The sequence below is a fragment of the Propithecus coquereli genome, unplaced genomic scaffold (assembly GCF_000956105.1).
Source record: "Propithecus coquereli isolate 6110/MARCELLA unplaced genomic scaffold, Pcoq_1.0 Scaffold79, whole genome shotgun sequence".
NCBI lineage: Eukaryota > Metazoa > Chordata > Mammalia > Primates > Indriidae > Propithecus > Propithecus coquereli.
The window spans coordinates 4,584,265-4,601,259 of record NW_012154062.1 but is presented as its reverse complement, the minus strand read 5'-3'; the positions used below and the strand labels follow the sequence as shown (position 1 = coordinate 4,601,259).

The window sequence follows — 16,995 nt, the reverse complement described above, 5'->3', positions numbered from 1 at the left end:
GAGAAAAGTGGAAATTCTAGATGATAATACAGTTTTGTATTAAAATATTTTAAATATTTCAATATTACATAATTTTACATAAAATGGTACAGGAAATAATACAAATACTACAAATACACACATGCCTAGCATACAGATTTAAAATATTAAGTTTTCTGTATCTGTTTCAAATTTTTTAAGAACTATTATAAAATGTTACAGATATAATTGAAGATACCTTCTATTTCTCTTCCTCTGCAGAGGTTAACTAGCACCTTTAAGTAGTTGTGTATCCTTCTCATGTGTAATTTTGTTACAAATGTATCAATATCTATACACAAAAAAGCATATTTTGAATTTTTACATAAATGTTATCATTCTGTGCATCCTTTTGCAACTTGCATTTTTACACTCAACATTGCTTTAAAGATTTATCTAGAATGGGACCAAGGTAACCATTTTTTTTTCATGTTTTTTTTTAAAGCTCCACAGGTGATCCTGGTTGGTAACCAGAGTTGAGAATCATCATCCTAACTAAGCTTATTCATCTGAGAAGGCTTTTAGTGCTCCCAAACCTAGCGTTTTACAATGTGTCAGTTGCAATTAGATTACCTGCATTATTTTACAATGCTTCCAACTCAGAACTAAAAACCTAACCAAACCAGGTTTGCACATGATTCAAAACAATAACCAAACTATAAAATTGAGTTTCCAGTGGGGGAAGGAGATTGGTGAGGCTATAAAGCTGAAGTAACATAAGAAGTCTTGTGGTGATGGTACTGTTGAGTATCCTGATTGTGCTGGTAGTTACACAAGGCTACGTATGTAAAATTGCATAAAGCTACACACACACACACACACACAGAGGAATGCATACGTAACTGGGTGAAATCTGAACAAGCTCTATGGACCGTGCCAATGTCAATTTCTTGGTTTTGGTATAGTACAAGGTGGTGTGGGATGCTAACATTGTGGCAAAGTGGGGCGTGGAGTTTAGGGGAGAGGTATATGGCTGCGGTCCCCAACTCCTAGGCCAAGGACTGGTATGAGTCCATGACCTGTTAGGAACAGCAGGAGGTGGGTGGTGGACAAGCGAGTGAAGCTTCATCTGTATTTGCAGCTGCTCCCCATCGCTCACATCACTGCCTGAGCTCCGCCTCCTGTCAGATCAGCGGCAGCGGCATTAGATTCTCATAGGAGCGCGAACCCTACTGTAAACTGCACATTCGAGGGATCTAGATTCTCCTTATGAGAATCTAAATGCCTGAGGATCTGAGGGAGAGCTGAGGCGGTGATGCTACCACTGGGGAGTGGCTGTAAATACAGATTATCATTAGCAGAGAGGTGTGCACAATAAATGTAATGCACTTGAATTACCCTGAAACCATTCCCCCCAATCCCATGGAAAAATTGTCTTCTATGAAATCAGTCCTTGGTGCCAAAAAGGTTGGGGATCACTGGTGTATGTGACTTCCCTGTACATTTCTTTATAACATCCTGTGAATCTATAATTATCAAAATAAAAATTAAATGAACTTTGAAAAACTAAGTTTCTAAAGTGCACTGAAGAAATTTTGCAGCAAAATTTCACAGTCTAATTTGATTCAGTATACTGCTACAATATATATCCATTACATAAACAATATGTATTTTCAGGTAAATGCAAGTAAAATCTAAGGCAGATTTGCATAAATGAGACAAGGCCACATTGGAGATAACTTGCATTAAGTATGAAACATAAACCTTAAAAGTTATTGGCCTATTAGCTATTATTTTTAGGTTACTGTGTGGTCTTACCCTTGTGGGACACAAGGATTTACCTAAATAGCTATCTCTGTTCACTACAAATAACCCTACTTTCATTCCTATTTTAAGCCAGCAAGCCTGCCCTACTTTTGGAGAATCATTTCCTAATCTACTCACCTGCCTTTCCAATTGTGAGCCAGTTAAACAACAATGAAGAGGTTATATTAAATATTATTACTGAAAGTCATATGTGTCTTTTAGGTATTTTCATAACTTATTAGAACAAGTGATTTTATTTCAGTGATCTGATCAAGCTCTTTGAGATCATTCTCTCTATTCTTTGACAGTCACAGAAGTGACTTTCGAAGTATTTGCTAAGGACTGGCCCTCCTAGAACCAATTAAATAATAACTACCATCAGTGATGGTCAACAGAAATAATAACTTCTATAGTGACATCATATGTTTTCCATAAATGAGTGCAAAATAGTCAAAAATAACTAATTTGCTTCCATGGATAAACCCACCAATTACCTTTATTACTTTAGCCATTCATTAAAACCACCCTATTTTATTTTTATATTTCCACAAGCCTTAGGGTCACAAGAACAAAATATACCTAGGGACGTGCGCGCATGCGCGCACAAACACACACAAATTAAGTCTTACCTCTTTGGGCCACTAATTGCAGTCAGTTTAAACCTTAAAAGACTATCAATTTATAGAGCAAGGGAACAAACATTTCACACCAGATATAGTCTACAGTTTAGTCATCTGCTCTTTTTCCAGTGGTATTAGTCATAGGCAGCTCCATACGTCTAATTTTCCGTTACATTTTTGGGAGGCTATCATATGTGAGTACTATGTGAGTACTTTTCAAGCAGTATTTAAGCTTCTAAGTACAACCAGAAACATGTTGCATACAGTTGAAATCATCAAATATTAAAAATTTGTTTATGAATACACGATTTCCAAAATTCTATCTATATTACAGAAAAGGAAATTTTCGCCATTTTTCTTCTTAAGCATTTTAGGTTCAAAATCCTTTCAAGAGCTAAGGAGACTAAAGGTGGAAAATACAGTCATGTGCTACATAACGACGCTTCAGTCAACAACAGACCACTTACACCACACCAGCAGTGGTCCCATAAGATTACAATGGAGCTGAAAAATTCCTATTGCCTCGTGATATTGTAGCCTGTCTTAACGTCACAGCACAAGAATTACTCATCTAAGGTGTTTACGGGGTTGCTGGTGTAAACAAATCTACTGTGCTACCAGTCATTAATGATAATAAACAACTATGCTACTGGTTTACATATTTACTACACTATATTTTTTATCTTTAGAGTATACTCCTTCTACCTATAAAAGAAAAAAGTTAACCATAAAACAGCCTCAGGCAGTTCCTGCAAGAGGTATTCCAGAAGAAGGCATTGTTATCATAAGAGATGACAGCTTCATGTCTGTTACTGCCCCTGAAGGCCTTCCAGTGGGACAAGAATGGAGGTGAAAGACAGTGATATTGATGATCCTGACCCTGTGTAGGCCTAGTCTAATATGTGTGTGTCTTCGTTTTTAACAAAAAAGTTTAAAAAGAAAAAAAATTAAAATAGGAAAAAGTTTATAGAATAAGGATATAAAGAAAAAAAATTAGTATAGCTGTATAATGTATATGTTTTAAGCTGTTATTACAAATGAGTAAAGAAAGTTTAAAAAATTACAAAGTAAATAAGTTATAGTAAGCTAAGGCTAATTTATTATTAAAGAAAAATTTTTTTTTATAAATTTAGTGTAGCCTAAGTACAGTGTTTTGTTTTTTTGTTTTTTTTGTTTTTTTTTGTTTTTTTTGAGACAGAGTCTCACTTTTTTGCCCAGGCTAGAGTGAATGCCGTGGCGTCAGCCTAGCTCGCAGCAACCTCAAACTCCTGGGCTCAAGTGATCCTTCTGCCTCAGCCTCCCGAGTAGCTGGGACTACAGGCATGCGCCACCATGCCCGGCTAATTTTTTCTATATATTTTTAGTTGGCCGATTAATTTCTTTCTAATTTTTAGTAGAGGCGGGGTCTCGCTCTTGCTCAGGCTGGTTTCGAACTCCTGAGCTCAAACAATCTGCCCGCCTTGGCCTCCCAGGGTGCTAGGATTACAGGCGTGAGCCACCGTGCCCGGCCCTGAAGTACAGTGTTTATAAAGGCTACAGTGGTACACAGTAATGTCCTAGGCCTTCACATTCACTCACCACTCACTCACTGACTCACCCAGACCAACTTCCAGTCCTGCAAGCTCCATTCATGGTAAGTGCCCTAGACAGGTGTACCATTTTTTCTTTTCTATGTTGAGATACATAAATATTTACCATTGTATTACAATTGCCTATAGTATTCAGTGTAGTAATGTGTCGTACAGGTTTGTAGCCAAGGAACAAGAGGCCATAACACATATATCCTAGGTATGTAGTAGGCCATACCATCTGTGTCTGTGTAAGTACAGTTGACCCTTGAACAACATGGGTTTAAACTGAGTGGGTCAACTTATAGATTCTTTTCAACCAAACTCGGGATGAGAAACCCATATACACAGAGGGCCAGCTTTTCAAAGATGTGGGTTCTGCAAGGCTGACTTCAGGACTTGACCATGTGCAGATTTTGGTGTGTGTGGTGGTTCAGGAACCAATCCCTCATGTATACCAAGAGACAACTATACACTCTATGACATTCACACAACGATGAAATCACCTAAGGACACATTTCTCAGAATTCCCATTGTTAAGTAACACATGACTGTACAAAACACCATACTCTTAAATCTTCATTGCAAGTGAAGGGGGCTTGGAGGGTCTTTTTCTCTTAGGTATACAATAAACTGTGTGGCGTACACTTGTGTTTTGACTGGGACCGACAACATGAGGTCATAGAATTTTTCCACTGTGGCATCATCTTGGAGCTCGAAAAGCTTCAGATTTTGAAGTATTTCAGATTTCGGATTAGGAATACTCAGTGTGTAGTAGTAAAGTTGGTTGAGGATAGAGGTATGAAATGAGGAGGAGGAAGTGGAACCAAAGATTAGAAAGGTTTAGCACGCAGGGTACTCCTCATCAACAAAGTCAGAGTTTATCCCACAGGCAGATCCCATAGGCAGGAAGGGCTCATGAAGGATTTCAAGCACAGGAATGACCCTTACATTATTCACGAATCATGATAGCAACATGGAGGGGAGATTACATGGCCCCAGCAAGAGGCCACTGTAACAGTAAAAGCAAGAGGTGAGACAGAAGGATGAAGTAGAAGGTTACATAGAGACCAAAAGTCCACAGCGTTTAGTCTGGTGGGACTGGATGTGCAGTGAAAGGAAGAAGAAAAGTCTGGCTGACTCCCAGGCTTGTTATCTGAGCCAGTGGCTAAATGGGCTAAGTGGTACGATTATCAGGGATGGGAAATACGCTTAGAAAATCCTGTGTTTCTCCTCTACTCATTAGAGCCTTTAATATTTATTTTATCCCTCTACTAACCATTTTTTCACTTCAATCTCTCCAATTAAATAAAGCCATGGCAGTTTCATTTTCCACATCAGCTATTTGTGTAATGTTTGAATTTTCTATAATTTTGGATTAGGTTTATAAGCCCATCCATTTTGGGTTTTTAACACATGGCCATCAAAATAATCTTGCTGTCCCCTTAATGGAATCACTGTCAACTGCCCCAGCAGTTTTCAACTATCCCTCCTTCTCCTCCTCCTCCTCTTCTCCATTTTCTCTCTCTCAATTCTCTAGCACTTCTAGTTAACCCACCTTCTCCCTACTCCTTGGCCAGGTACACTTTGTTTCTCCATCCTTACTTTTGTATGTTTTTCCAAGCCCTGTCATGTAGCTGAAACAACTTCTTTTTCTACTAAACAGATTTCCACCTCAAATCAGCTATTATATCCTTTAAACCTCATTTTCTTCTTTTTAGCTTCCCCCTTTAAGACACTATTGAATCCTCAGATACGATGATAGACTTTCCCAAGTCTAGCTGTTTTATTTTATTTTATTTTATTTTAAGACTAGTCAAGTGCAGTAGTGAGGAGGGGGGTTAAGTAGTAAAACAAGGAGTTCAATCTGTAACTGACTGTGAACAATCAAGTGAGATAACTCACTACTTTCGGACCAGCCTAGTCTAGCTGTTTTGAGGCATTTCTTTTAATTGTACTTTTTTTCTCTCCCCAACTTTATATTTTGAAAAACTGAAATCTATAAAAAAGTGAAAGAATAGTAAAATAAATATCCATATGTTCTTACCTAGATTCACCATGGTGAACGTTTTGCCACTTTTGCTTTCTCTCTACAAATACGTAATTTTTTTTCTGAACCATTTGAAAGTAAACTGCAAACATCATGACATTTCAACGTAAATACTTCATCAGGTATCCCCTAAGAATACGATCATTCTCCTATATAACCGCAATACCGTATCATCACACCCAAGGCATTTAACGTTGATATAATACTAATAATATACACTCTATATTCAATTTTACCAGTTGTCCCCCAAATGTCCTCTATAAGTTTTTATTTTCCCAATCCAGGCTTGAAACTGTACTTGACTGTCATTTCTCTTTCACAGTCTTTCACCTGGAATAGTCCTGTCATTTTTTTTTCATCACTCTGACATTTTTGAAGAGTTCTGTAGAAAGTCCCACAGAAAACTGTCTACAGAAAGCCCCACAAACTGGCTTTGTCTGATTGTCTACTACAACTAGATTCAGGTTAAATACTTTTATCAAGAATACTACATCATTCTTGAATGAATTCTTAAATTACGTCCCAGCATTTGTTTCATTTAGAATTTCAGTCTTTTGGGCTGACTTTGTTTAGACACTGCACAAAAATTTCATGAATTGTTAGCATTCAATAACCCATGATCATCAGCTACGCATTGTCTTGGCCAGCTTATCCAGCGTATCTTTCTGTCACCCAATTTAGAGATCCTGGTTACCAAGTTATACCCTCTTCCTTCTAACAATAAACACAGACTCAAAAACTAACAGGTTTCAGGATAATTTAGTTTGCCAACAAAACAAGATTGAATACAGAGAACTAAGACACCCCTTTATTTCCATTAGTTATCTAGCGACTAAGTAGCAGCAAAACTCCAAAATGACTACAAATGCCAGAATTAGCTGAATAATTTTGTCTCTCATAGATACATGTCTAAAAATTGGCTTTTTCCAAAAATGTCACCTTAGTGGAAAGATATTCTATTACTAAGTACTGCTTAGGCAAAGGTCTTTAATTAATTCTTTAAGGTCTTTAATTAATTCTTTAATTCGCTTTAAGTAATGAGTCATTAGGATTTTTCTCTCAAAGGATCCCATGACATTTTTTTCACTTTACGGTAAAATATGATTAGTATGTTACTTTAAGAAAGAAAGCTTTATCATCAAATATCTGATATAAATAAAGCTTTGACCACAACCAATAACATATAGGTAAAAAAAAAAAAAAACCTGATCCCTGCTCAAAAAGAGGAATTAAGTGTTTAAATTAAGACATCTTTTCCAAGGTTTGAGACTTCCACTCAGAGGTATGAATCTCAAATAGCATCAATTTCAAATGTTTCAAAAGTCTGGCAGCTTATTAATTACAATGGTAAACTAAGCATAAATTAAACAAATAACCGTTGACAAATCCAGCATACACACTTTAAAACCTATCCACATTGGAAATTTATACTTGAAAATGTTTCTTCTGGACTGGTATTATATCTAATGATTACTGTGTGGTCCATTAAAAATATATAAGCATAAGCACTTTTGAACTATTTTCATGCTAATTGAAACCATCACGGAGTATTTAGGTAAAATTACAATATTTATGTTAAAATAACATGAAATATTTGCATAACAAAAGCTTTAATATGTGTGACCCTCTTACCTTTGAATTCAAAATACACCAGCAAATGGAAATATACCATAGTATTAAAAGCAATTGTTTCTGGAGGGAAGGAATATGAAGTGTTTGTTTTCTTCCCTTTCTGCCTTTCAAATTTTATAATTAGCAGGATTAAGTTTATACTTAAGAGGGAAAACAAATTTTTAAACCCTTGGCAAATCCATTCTCATGATACAAAAAAGGGAGAGAGGAGGCAAGAACTATGGAAATAAATGGATTATATAGGTACCAGAGACTGAAGGGGTTCTGGGTATTTTTGTAGAAATAGCAATTTTTGTCCACACTACACTTCTTACACTCTTTTAAGAAAGCCATAGTAGCCAGGGCTGGTGGCTCATTCCTGTAATCCCAGCACTTTGGGAGGCTTAGGTGGGAGGATCACTTGAGACTAAGAGCTCAAGACCAGCCTGGCCAACATCGCAAGACCCCATCTTTACTCCTAAAAAATCTCAGTCAGATGTGGTGGCACACAATTGTAGTCCTAGCCTAGCTACTTGAGAGGCTGAGGCAGGAAGATCACTTGAACCCATGAGTTACAGTGAGCTATGATCATACCACTGCACTTTAGCCTAGACAACAGAGCAAGACCCTGTCTCTAAAAAGAAAAGAAAAAGGAAAAAAGAAAGCCATAGCCAGAGTATTCCCAGTGATAGGATATTAAGGAACCAGTAAGCCTCCCATGTGTGCTATAAATGGTACAGTACTCTGTGAACACACAATATATGTGAATTCTGAAAGAATGGGGGAAATTTATCAGTATCTTACTGAAAAGAAGTCTCACTGTTCTATTAAATGCCATTCAGCCCCCAAATAACAAATTTAAGACAGTAGATTCTCCTTATCTGTCATGTAATTCCTACTGAAATTTCCTTGTTGCTTCTGAAAAGATTCAGTCCAGAGAAATAAACTGCTTTTATAAAAAAATCATTGTCAAAGAAAAAATACTCCCCTCAAACAGGAAAAGAAACTTGGAAACTGAAAAAAATATATATTAGGCTGAAATAATTTCACAATTCAATCACTTCAGTTTCTAGTTCTCTGGTCCAGATCCCAGCAGAGATGCCCCAGCGCATATGGACTGCTCTAGAGGCTCACAGCAATGTTACTTTTAAAGCAAAGAAGGAAGGAATGAGCACCTGTTCTGGTACATTGCAGATGGCACTCAATAAATATTTAATGAATGAATAAAATCATAAGAATTCTTAAACATAAAATAAACACCCTCAACTGTTAGAGAAGAAGCCAGCTGTCAGGAAGTACCAGATAGAACTGTGCTGGTCTCCTCACATTGTTACCAATGGGATTCCATCCAGATAACCTTTATATTATAGAACAGATATTTTCTTGACTAGGATTGGCTTCCTAACTTATGTTATAATTTCACATACTTTCTAATTCTGACATACCCAATGTTAATGATTTTTCTACCAACCATTTACGTAATAAGCCATCTATTACCAAACTACTATCATGTTTCATAATACTACCTTAAGCTTTTCACATCTCTTATGTCAATCGCATGACCCAGGCTTGACGGGGAAGGTATTCTTAACTCTGTTTTACAGATGAGATGATGAAAGCAAAAAAAAAGGCTAAGTCAAAAGGCAAGGTTAAAAAAAAAAAAGGCAAGGTCACAAATAAGCTCCAGAGACAAGAGTAAAAAGCTAGGTTTTCTGACAACCAGTCTAGTCCTTTAATTTAGGAAAGTTACTGTTTAAAGGACACTTAAAATACAATCACTCCTGTCTATCCACTCTTCCAAGATTTGCTCACACAAAACAATTAGGTAGACTTTAAAGTTAACAGGAAATGACAGAACCAAAAATAACTGGGGTGCGGTATCACCTCTGAAAAAGCTCTCAAGCTGTGAATAAATGCAGACAAGACAGCATCAGACAAGGATTTAGCACTCAATACAATGGACCTTAGCTCTATATACAGTGACATCTTATTTCTATTTCAAACCCTAGAAAATCCTTTTAAAAAGCAACATAAGTCACCAAGAAGCCAAAACTGCTATAGCTAAGTCCTTATGCTAAAGTTTTCTAAATATGAAATAAATCCATACATTATAAGGGCCCCAAATCATTCATTTATGTTTCATTTGTCTAAGAGTAGTCTTAAAAGTACACAACACGCAGTGATTTGTAATTTTGCTAAAGAACAAATTCACATCATGCAGATTATGAGGGGTGGTGTTCACTTAACTATGAGCATGCCTAGCAATATACCAGCACCTGCATTTTAACCGTGTTCTATTTTACTTTACTATATTTTATTTTACTATATTTAAGGGCCAGGGAAAATTTTTACATTATATCTTTTTTTCTTTTTTAATTTTTAGTAGATTTAGGGGGTATAAGTTGAATTCCATTACATGTATATATAAAATTTTCCTTTATATCTTATGGTATGTTATGGTGGAAGTTACATGGTGCAATGGAGATCAGATTTTGAGGTTCCTGAAGGTCTGAGAGCTGCCACTAAGCCTCACTAAGATCCTATTTATTCTGACTTGACACACACTTCTGGTTTATCTGGTTTCCCTGCCTACTTCAGCTTAGAAGGGGCAGATTAGAAGGCAGTAAGGGCATATTCTGACAGAGAACAGTACTGGAAAGAGAAACGAAAAACAGACAAAACACTAAAATGGCATAGCAGTGAGGAATCATTTTAGTACAAGAGGAAACTGCCAACACCCTACACAGTGAAATGCACCAGCCATATTAACAGCACGGTACAGAAATTAATGTACATGATGACCTTGATTCATCGAAAAAGGTTATATTTAGTATATTTTGAATCTTAAGAGAGGGTTATATACTATGTATGGGTTATATTCTATGAAGACTTACATTTAAATAGTCAAAACAATTAGCTGTTAAAGGGATAATGTCAGTTATATGAACAATTCACTTATATCCCCAATGATACCACACAAATGCTCAGTAGATAAATCTCAAAAATCCCATTATATTCACTAAATATTATACAGTATAGATAATTAACATTTATGATACTGATGTTTTTAAGGGAGGAGAAAACCTAAGTTACACAGTAAATCTCTTCCCCCTCCCTGAACGTGCAATAAGCTTTTCACCCTTAAAAAAAAATTGACATCAATCTTAGTTTCCTTTCTCCTTCTGATAACAAAACGAAAAAAGAAAAGCATTTAGCAGTTTTCCCCACCCTAATGCTAACCCCTTCATCCACAAGCCACTCACACAGCTGGTCTAAGTATAGTCCCTTCTTATCAAATAGTGCTTTCAAACCGATTGTTGATACTCAGAATTTTGGAAAGAAGGGTTGCGCTTAGTCTTATGGCTGAACAAAAGCAGCACATAAATTAGTGGTTATGTTTAACCGGTCTTATTAGTTTAAGGGCAAAAACAACTGCCCTTAACCGAAAACCCTACAGGATTGAGAAAGGAGAACTTTAGTTTATGTTTTGTTCTTATAACAACAACAAAAATCTAATACGGCTAAACATCTGAATCAGAGAACATTATCCTCCAAGTCTCTGATAGCCAAAGGGAAAGTAAAAGGCCAACATATGTCAAGAAGTGTATAAATTCCTTTTTAAACATCAGATAACGAATTTATTTGTATTTATTAAACCATCCTCAGTGACCTGCGATGAAAAGTGGGCCAAAAGGGGCATGGTATATGTCCTGAAAAAGGGCGGGGGGTGTCAAGAAAGACCTGACTTCAAAGAGTCTACTAAGCTGCCCACACCACCCCAGATGGCTTCCCCAGATAAAAGACTAGAAAAGAGGAATCGTTTCTTAAAAGAAAAAAAAAAAAAGAGATGGGGATCCAGGCCCTTGGGGGTGGTGGGAGAATAAATCCCCCCTCCGCCTGGAAGTCAACACTTCGGGAGGGAACTTACCAATCTCCGGCAGGCCACCGGTCCAGCAGCAACAAAAAAGGCCGGGGTCCCCGTGGGCTGCTCCCACAGGGCTGCTCCCCCGGGCCAGGCCCGCCCTCGCCTCTCCCACACCCCTCCAGGTCCTCCTCCGGGGCCCCAGCCTCCCTCTGTCCCCGAGCCGTCGCCCCGCCGAGGGCCCTTTCCCGCAGGTCGCGGAGGAAGGCCGGGCCCGCTTTGGCACCTTTGATGACGCGTTCGGTAGTGGAGAGTTGGGAGCGCCCCTCGGACATGGTCCCCTCCGCCTCCGCCCGGCTCCAGAGGACTGCCGGCCGTGCGCCTCCGCCTCGGCCGCCGCCTTCTCCTCCAGCGCGCCCGGCCCCGGCTCCTCAGGGCTGCCGAAGCACCAGACGGACGCGTCCGCGGCAGCCCGGCCTCCAATCCTACCGACAGGATGCGGGCCCACCGGCCGCTCCCTCCCGACGCGCCAGCGGCTGCGGCGGGGAACGCCGCCTCCTGAGCGACCGCGACCGCAGCTGAGGGAGGCGAGCGGGGCGGCTGCGCGCGGCCCGCCCCTTGTGCGCGCACGCGCGCTCCCGCGCGCCGCTCTCGCAACTTCCCGGCGGCCCCGCGCGCGGTCCCTTGCCCTAGCCGGCCGGGCGGTCACCGGCCGGAGCTTTATCTTTTTCCGGCGTACGCGCGCCTCTTTCCTCTCCTCGGAGCCCGCTCCCTGGTTCCGACGGCCCATCGCTTCTCGTCAGCCGGTCCTCCCCGCAGCTGGCGCCTCCTCTCCTGCCTGCCCCTGCTGGGCCTGGAGCACCTAAAAGCAGCCCCTGCGCTCTGCGCGGGGGCGCCCGGCGAGGCAGCGGCCATCTTGAGCCCTGGCCGGGCGACCTCGCCCTGCACTGTACGGCCGGACCCTCCTGGACGCCCCCAGCCTGGGACCACCGCGCAGAGAGCCGCAGCCTCCTTCCTCCCTCTGGATCTGCCACCCACTTTAACTGTGGAGTCGTTATCAGTTCGACTCCGCTCCTACAGTTTATCCTCCCCCATTCACCAAACCCGAACAGTTAAACCCCTCGTTTGGTATCTTTCACAGTGTTGAGTGCTGTTAGTATAGTAAGGACATTCGTGTCCATCCTATTAAATAGTTCCAGTCCAGTAGTTGCGGAGGCTCAGTTTCTGAGCTAGGCGCCGCTGCCTCCTTCTTTCTACATCCAGAGAACGGAAGAGCTCCCGCTCCTGGGACCCTCAGGCCCAGACGCCCTTGGTGAAAGGAACTGACTTTCTCATAAGCCCTGCGTGTCACCTGCTCCCTCTCTTCCCCCTTGTTAAGGTACCAGCCTCCCCGGCCCAGGCTTACTGTGGACCACCACAGGCAAGCCTCTAGATAGAGTCCTGACAATCTGGTTCATCTCTTGCTTAAAAACTGACCTTTATCTCGCTTTAAAATTTAAGCCTACAATAGAAGCTGTCTCCCTACCACTGTCTTCTCTCACGGAGTATAGTACCTGGCAATGTAAAAGTAATCTGATTTTAGCAATCCTAATGGAATAATGAAACTGATACCCAAGGAAGCATATGCAAGTTATAGGCAAACCAGTCTAGGTTACTGCGGTGGCCAATGGGTAATCACATGTGGCTATGTCAATTTAATTTTAATTTTGATAATTCAGTTCCTCTGGTGCACTAGCCACATTGCCAGTGCTCAATGGCTATGTGTGGCTAGGGGCAACCTTACTGGACATCGTAAAATAGGCCATTTCCATCATCCAGAAAGTTCTGTTGGACAGCTCCTAGCTAAAAGATTACACGATTAAGCCTAAAACTCCATTAATATAGATGTATGTATTGGGAGGAAGTCTCAGGATATACACTGGAATCAGCCCTGAATTATCTCTTGGAGTTTTGACTGAAGGCCTTTCATAGTAACCCAGGAGACAGGAGCACTTCAGGGGCTGAATAGAATTTGGTTCTGTTTTCATGGGTTTGGACTTCAGGCTTCCACCCAAGAGAATTGTTCAGATATCCTGAGGAAGTTCTTCATTTAAGAAGTAACCAGAACTCCACACCTATCAAATCATATCTCTAAAGGTCAGATGCTAAAATTCTTCTTGAAGAATGTAAACAGGCTAGCTAAAAATAAACACAAAGTTTAAGAAAACGTGGCAAACCATTGTGAAGGGATGGATTATTCAATACTACTAGTGGAAAAACGAACTGACTACGGTATTTAAATCTCAAGTTGGAGCATCAAAATCAAAATGAACCTTGTTTAAAGAGTTCCATGTAGTTCAGTCTGTTCTCACAGTGAGCTCTGGAGCATGAGTCGTACCGCAAACTCATTCTCATCTTGAGGCAGAGTTGGCTGGACACTGGGGAGGGAGCTCCCATGCCACCTAAGGCAGTTCTCTGGTGAAGGGGCAGCAATGAGATGACAGCAACCAGCCCTTGTGCCCACACAGTGAAGGGGATCTGGGTGGAGCACCCCAGCATCTACTACAGGTAAGGGCTATAATTATCATCCCCATGTTACAAGAGAGGAAATCAAGGCCTGAGAAGCCGAAGGAACTTACCCATGCCCACAGTTGGAAATAATAGCATCAAGCCCTGTTGTCGCTGCTGTGGGTGTCACTGGTTGCTGGAAGTCACAGGCCTTTGCTCATAGCCCGCTGGGCCTCTCAGAAATTTAGGAGCATCAGGAGTTCTCCAGGTATGTGGAGATAAGGCAGATAGACACTAAGCCCTTATTTAAACAGAGGAGCACCAGGACTGTGATGGAAGGCAGAGCCGCTGAGTGACTCTCCTTGAAACGGGGTGAGGATGTGAAGGGAAGGGCTGCAGCTTGCTCACATTTACTGTGATGAAGCCAAGCTACAGGACATCTGGATTCTGTAAATTCAAGTACCCATGCTTGGGGACCCAACACGTCACAGTCTATGTGGTGCTGGAGAAAGGGCTCGGGCACAGCAGCTCTCCTGACTTTGGGCAGGTTACTTCACATCTCTGTGCCTCAGTTTCCTTATCTATAAAATGGAGATAATTGTAGTACTTACCGTATGGGGTTGTAGTAAGGACTGAATGGGTTAGTATTTGTAAAGCATTTAGAACCATGCTCAGTATATAGTAAGCACTTCATCTGTGTTTGTTAAAAAAAAAAAAAGAGCAAGCAAGAATTTGTTGAATGAACAAATGAATGAATAAATGAAAGAATGAATGTAGCCTAACAGACCTGGGTTGAAGTCCCAGGACTGCCATGTGTATGCTATGTGGCCTGAACCCTTGATACGCACAGTATAGTCTATGGTCCAGCAGCTCCCTTGGAAGCAGACTCTCAGGCCACAGCCCAGACCTACCGAGGCAGAATCTGCATTCTAGCAAGATTCCCAGGTGACACGTGTGCACGTTGAAGTGGGAGCTAGCAGCCTTCGTGTCCGGCACTGCTCCTTCCTAACAGTTCCCTTCGCTTTCCGTCTCTGCAATGGAAGGGAGAGTTAGATCTTTGGATTGTTCTGGGGCCACACTTCCAGGTGGAAAAGCTTTGATCTGCATAAACTGAGATGACCAGAAGCCTTCCCCCATCACCTTGCCTTGCTTTGACATCCTCCCGATAGAGGTTTCAAAGGGCTTTCAGGTGGTTTGCACCAGACACAGACCTGAGCAGGGGGCACGGTCTGCTCTCTGTGAGAGTCTGTCTCACGTGGTCAATAGAGTCAGCTGTTCTCAGGGTGGAAAGGCTGGGAGTGACGGCAGCTGACCCTCTGGTGCATTGGCCTCTTCACTGGTCCTTGAGTCTTCGGTCTTGACACCCCCAATGCATTCTCTGCACTGACCCCAGAGTCAACCTCTGCAGCAAATCTGGCTGCCGACTCTGCTCTTCATCTCCCTTCAGTGGCTCCCATTGCCCTTGGGATCATGTTCACTTGGCCCCCCAGCTCCTTGCCGGCCTTACTTTAACGCACCTGCAGAGCTCCTCTCCCTCCGCGGCCTCACTGGGACCTTTCAGGCTGGCCACATGAAATCATTTGCTATGCTCTTTCCGGGGTGTGGCCCTCCAAGGAAGGATGGGATTTGAAGAGCAAGGAGGCAGGGAGGTGTCCTAGGCTGGGCAAAGCTGTAGGGAGGTGTGGGGTTGGAATATGGTGGATGTGTCCAGAGCTCTGCACTTTTGGAGGTGCAGTCCTTACTGCCTGGAACACCCTTCCTTCTCCACTTTTGACTGACAAGGTTAGCCATGTCCTTAAGATCTTGCCCTGTTACAATCACCTCTCTGAAGCCTTTCTTAATCCATCCAGGTAGAAGTTAAGGTTCCTCCTTCCATGGACCAGGAGCATTTTGTAAACAGATCAACACCACCTAATGCTTGGCAGAGTTATTGTTTATTGACGTGTGGCTGTTTACCCACCTAGACCACTGAGGCAGAGACTATATCCCCAGTTTCTAGCCTGGTCCATTTATATCATGGTTGCTCAGTAAATATTTGCTGATATAATGAATTACTACATCACCTTTTCTTATATACAATAATCTAATATGCCCCAGTAGATAGGGGTTGACTGGACAACTGGAATATCTAAGAGGTCAAGGTCTAAGGATTCATATGGACCAACATTATTACATGACAGATAAGTGAATGGGCCTCAAGATGCTAAGCAGCTTAACCACTGTCACACAGGGAATTAAAACTACAACTTGAACTTGACTCTGCTCTCAGGATTTTTCTCTTTCCTTTTCAATGTTTTAATATATTTTTTAAAAGTAACGTATATGCATGGTTTAAAAAAATTAAATACGTGTGTACAGGAAATTAAATTCTCACTCCTTTCCTTGATCCTCAGTTCCTCAGTTTCCTTCCTTTTTTTTTCTTTTAATGCTGCATGAATTTGCATGTCATCCTCTGCAGGGGCCATGCTAATCTTCCCTGTATCATTCCAATGTTAGTATGTGTGCTGCCGAATCTGGCACCCCGGTTCCCTCTTATAAGTAGTTCATTGCTATTGTTAATATATGCATACATTTACATATATATACATATTTCTGCAGACATTCTGAGTGTATTTCATACATTCACCACCTTTTACTTATACTAACTGTAACAAAACATAGACCAGGATTTTTCAAGTTATGGATCATGATGCATAGGTTGCAATTAATGGGTTAATATGTTGTAAAATCTATTGATTTGGTCACTATCCATGATCTTGTTTCTTTGTTTCTTTGTCTTGTTTTGTTGTAATGAAAAAGAATGGAATGGAATGGAACAGATCATAGTACATCTCACACAGAAAGATCAAATAGTATTTCAATAAAACTTCTGTTTCTGTTTTTTTAAATTAAGCTTATTGATGCATAATTTACATATAATAAAAATTTACCCTTTTTAAGTGTAAAAAGAGTATATGTAAAATATAAAGGCAAAAAAATCTAGAAGAAAATGAAGTAATTATCCTATTCTGATAATTGTGGTTATTCTAGTAG

General features: G+C 40.8%; 1 protein-coding gene across 1 annotated transcript in view; it reads right to left on the bottom strand.

The window, feature by feature from the left end:
- Positions 1-11,941, bottom strand: part of PPP3CC (protein phosphatase 3, catalytic subunit, gamma isozyme) — a 74,210-nt gene extending 62,269 nt beyond the window's left edge. The window contains exon 1 of the mRNA XM_012663040.1: positions 11,762-11,941. Within this exon, the coding sequence (XP_012518494.1) occupies positions 11,762-11,810 (49 nt within the window). The 5' untranslated portion in view covers positions 11,811-11,941. The remainder of the gene's footprint in view (positions 1-11,761) is intronic.
- Between the last annotated feature and the right edge of the window lie 5,054 nt (positions 11,942-16,995).